Source organism: Octopus bimaculoides, chromosome 11 (assembly GCF_001194135.2).
Source record: "Octopus bimaculoides isolate UCB-OBI-ISO-001 chromosome 11, ASM119413v2, whole genome shotgun sequence".
NCBI lineage: Eukaryota > Metazoa > Mollusca > Cephalopoda > Octopoda > Octopodidae > Octopus > Octopus bimaculoides.
In genome coordinates, this window is record NC_068991.1 from 20,898,720 (window position 1) to 20,903,709 (window position 4,990).

General features: G+C 37.1%; 1 protein-coding gene across 4 annotated transcripts in view; it reads right to left on the reverse strand.

The window, feature by feature from the left end:
- Positions 1–1,309, reverse strand: part of LOC106869305 (thyroid receptor-interacting protein 11) — a 214,951-nt gene extending 213,642 nt beyond the window's left edge. For 2 of the 4 annotated variants that reach the window (XM_052971565.1, XM_052971567.1), the window contains exon 1: positions 624–1,309. In XM_052971565.1, the coding sequence (XP_052827525.1) occupies positions 624–717 (94 nt within the window). In that variant the 5' untranslated portion in view covers positions 718–1,309. The remainder of the gene's footprint in view (positions 1–623) is intronic. The other 2 variants (XM_052971566.1, XM_052971568.1) reach the window with 2 other exon arrangements.
- Between the last annotated feature and the right edge of the window lie 3,681 nt (positions 1,310–4,990).

The window sequence follows — 4,990 nt, forward strand, 5'->3', positions numbered from 1 at the left end:
GATGACGAATTACCTAAGATATATATATAGAAATATATATTATATATATATATATATATATATTATATATATATATATATATATATATATATACGGTGATAATGTTGATGTCTAGCCCACGACTAAGGCCTTTGATCAAAAGCGTTCCAGCAATGACCATCCATCTCTTTTTTTTTTTTCAGGTGCTATATACTTAACACCGCAACCAATGTAGACATGTGAGGGTGTGTGTGTGTACATACATACATACATATTTGAATAACAGTAGTAATACTGATGTCTATAGCCCATGAGCGTTCCAACTTCGACCAACCTGTCTAGTTTTTCTGGGACTACATACGTAACATTCAACAACAACCAATATAGATAATGATGATGATGATACATACATATACATATATATATATAAGGAGGGAGGGTATGTTGTTATTAATTGTTGGTGAGGAAAAAAAAAACATTGTGAAAATGCCGGTTCTGTGAAGAAATACAAGTGATAACAGATATAAACAAAATAGAGGATAAAGTATGACTGTTATATTTGTATGATAAACATACATATATACACACATATATGTGGAAGGGAGAGCAACGGAGGGTGGGATATGTGTATTTCGTGTACGTACCACTAACTTCCTCTGTACCCTCTGTCAATATATCTTTCGTAAAGTTGGACAACTGACCAGTAATTGTAGAGATACTTCCACCAAGCCACGACATGGTCGTATCACTGTGTAGGTATGTGTGTGTATGTGTCTGTGTTGTTGTTAATATTAATTGTTATTGATGTTGTTGTTGTTGTCGTTGTTATTAATGTTTGTTGTTATAATATTTGTTCTCCTGTTGTTGTTGTTTGCTGTCTTTCGTTTGTTTGTGTGTATTTCTTTTTTTTTCTTTTTGTTTAATTTCGAAAATATAATTCCCCCAATGCGTTTACTTTCGGTGATAAATATAAACATGCCGATAGACAACGGAGACAACGACCGGACAACACAGCTCCTGGACACACTGCTGATGTAACAGTTTTCCAACTCAAATTTGCCAACACGACGGCAGCCATCTTGGGACTCCACTCACGTCATCCTGTGCGCATGCGCACTAATGTCGTCTGCTTAGGAAAAAAAAAGAGACAGAGTTATCTTCTTTTAGTTTTCTCTTTACCATTTATTCCTATAACTTTCTGTCATTCTCTTGCTCTTTGTTATTATTATTTTCGCTTGTTTTCTCTACTAATTTTTTCTAGGCTTTCTCTCGAATAGTTCATTCGTTCATTCATTCATTGTTTTTGTCTTTCAAACGGACTCACACGTTCACTTTTCAACGCTTTCACACACACACATACATACCTACACTCTCCTGTCACATATGAAACAACGCACGCAATGTAACATCTCTCTCTCTCTCTCTCTTTCCACTTTTATCTCTCTCCAACTCTCGCATTATCTTTCTCTGAATCTCTCAGTCTCACTCATTAACTTTTACACTCGTATTACTCTTTCTCTCACTCCCTCCCTCCCACTTTGGCTAACTTTTGCACACTTACTTCTCTCTCTCTTACTAACCATTCCGCATTTACCTCTTTCTCTTTTTTCCTCAGACTTCTTTTCTTTTCTGTCTCTTTCTCTCTCCATCTCTTTTGTTTTCTTGTTCTTTCAATCTATATCACTCTTGCTTTGCTTCTCTCTAACTCAATCTCTCTGTCACAATCTCTCTCTTTCTTTTCCTCTTCCCTCTCTTTCTCTCTCTGCGTTTCCCTTGAATAATCCACTTATTGAATGGGGAGGATGCGCAAAATCGAGAAACAACTGATGCGATCATACTCCAGTGTAAATTACGGAATAAAGTGATCTTATAGAGAAAATTAGCATTTGAGGAATCGTCACCAATGTTCAAGGGGGAAAATTGTTGACATGGACAAGTGATGCGTATGAAAGACTTCTGTAAGATGAAGAAACAAACAACCGAAATAGTAGTCTGCAAAATAGCTGATCTCGGGTTGGTAAACTTCACGAAGATGATGGCAATGGAGTGCAACATACAAGCATATATGGGTACAGGACATCATAAAAAAAACGTTAAACACAATGAGAAACGAAAACATAAAGACGAAGAGAGAAAACGAACTTTTTTTGAACAACGAAAAAAAATAATAAACAGAGCAACGAGACATGCAACATAAAGAATATTACCCTTCTTCAGTTGTCCCTGCTCCATCTACTCCGCGTTTCGAAGGCAAGAACAATACGCGACTTCGTTGGAGCAATCTTCCTACATTACCACTGCAATAATAGTTCCTATATTTCTGTACCAACAACTCACATATATCTCATCCATTGAAGCCTCCTCATATACTCCTCTTATTTTTTTAATCACCACCTCCGTTGCATCTTAGAATTCTTCCACTCACACAGATCTCTGATTCAATCTCTTTTCCAGTCATTCGATCATATTTCTCTTCTTCAGATATCGATCGAAAGATGGTCAAACTGGACATTGATTTCTCCAGTCTGGTGGAATCCGAAAAATCAAGAGTACTGGTCATTCCCAATCTGACTAACAGATAAACAAAACAAACCTTTTTCATGTACTCACAACACATTCGCCCTTTCTTTCTCCCACCCACTTTCTCTGTGTCTACTTCTATCTCTTTCTTTCCCTCCCTCCCTCTCTCTTTTACGTTTCCGTCCAAGAAAATTTTCATCTCATGGGAAATGGAGTGACCAGTTAAACAAGATTTGTTTTTGTCACACTCACTCATAGGTTGACACACGCACACGCACACACACACACACACACAAACACACACACACACGCACCACATGCATACACTCACCTTTATATTTTCATGCATACATGTATACTTATTACCTGTATGCGTATGTGTGTGCGCACACACACGCATACGTACACACACACACACACACAGCCAATACCGCTTACTCGAATAATCTGGTTAATTGCATAGCTTTCAAAAAAATACTTTTAGTATCAAATCAATAATTGGAAGATATTTTTCCTTCGATTCTGATTAAAGAAAGTGGTAAACCATGTCATTAAACCGGACATTTTATATGCATAAATTAAAATTGGACTCCTATGTTTTATTTCCCCAATAAATACTACAGAGTATTCAGAGTGTTGCGTGCGCATAAAATATATATTGTTTAGTATGTTGTTTAGTTAATGATGAGCCATCAAAAGTTTATATATGATTTGGAGCTATCTACAACGGTGTTAGCTTAATTTATGACTATTTTATGACTACATGGTCAATGATTATTCAGTGTTATTGATTGTTGAGGGCGCATAACCTAGAAGCAAGGGTGTTGCATTCACGATCGTGGAATCCTGGGTACGATTCCCGGACCGGGCGGTGCGTTGCGCAAAACAATTCATGGGCTAGAGTAGCAAAGAGTGGGATATGTGTATTTTGTGTACGTACCACTAACTTTTTCTGTATTCTGCGATCACTTTGACATCTGACGTATAGGTAACGTCGATTTGATGGATGGAGTGAGTTAATGTACAGTAAGGATATTTGATCACTATAATCACATCATTTGTGTTGGTTGTTCAGTAATATATTACAGAAGCGCCTTTCTCGGACCCAAGAGACTACCATACATTTCTATTAGCTGTTGATTGAGTAAGGAAGATGGATACATCTTCTCTGAGGAGCGGTCATCAAAGCGTGAAACGGTCTGTCAAGAGACTCCCACACGTTAATTTTTCTGCACATCGAAAAGCTGGGAGGAATGTGTTTACATTATTCTTCACACACAACTAGGTATCATAATTACACCCCTTCCCCCACACATGTATTTATGTGTGGATGGATGGAAGGATGGATGGGTGTTTCGTAGAACAAAGAGGGAAACTAGTATCAAATACATAAACATGTACATGTATGCGCGTATGTTTATGTATGCGTGTGTATGTATGTTTGTATGCATGTATTTATGTATGTATGTATGTATATATGTCATTCAGCTTTATTTCATGATTTCTTGCCAATAGAGAAAGAGCCGGTTTCTAACCTAGATCCAAGGCTCTTTCATTGGAATTTCAACATCAACAACAGGGTATGTATGTATGTATGTATGTATGCATGTATATGAACAGATTTCTATGTTTTGTTTAATGTATATCTCATGCATATACTTGTATATCTAGATATGCTCATATATACATAAATGATAAACCTCTCGAAAGTTTTACAGATTTTTACAGTTCCAGTGATGGATTGGGTCTATAGTCTTCAAATCAACTTTCTCCTTTCGGGTTTTGAGAACCCTAATTTATCAAATTTGGTATTTAGGCAGTATTACATATCCCAGGATACCAACAATTACAGGCTCAAACCTGAACTTGTAATCTGGATAGAGTAACTGCAGATTTCTCAACAGTTCAGCGTAGGTATACTCTTTTTCACAGATCTTCAGCTTTATGTTAACATCCGCTGAGCAGCTAATTTCCACAACTGTACGCAGTTTCTCTTCTCTATCCCAAATCATTATATCGGGTCTGTTGTGCGTACATTTTATTGAGGTTTTATGTACGTATGTATGTATGTACATCAACGAAAAAATCCACTGAAATCCGTGAATGTAGCAGGATTATTTTCCCGAGCGTCAAACTAATATACTTTCTCGTTGTTCATACACTTGTCTTCGTCATTTGTTTTTCTAGAAATTTCAACAATGTATGTATGAATGTATGTATGTATACAAGTGAAGGAGTATGGTTTAGTGGTTAGTGTATTCGGATCACGATTGTAAGGTCGTGAGTTCAATACCCGGCAACCCATTGTGTTCTTGAGCAAGACACTTTATTTCACGTTGTTCCACAACGAGTTGTGCCTGTATTTCAAAGGGCTAGCCTAGTCACCTTTTGTGTCACGCTGAATCCCTATGAGAATTATGTTAAGTATACACGTGTCTATAGAGTGCTCAGCCACTTGCACCCTAATTTCAAGAGCAGGCCGTTCCGTTGA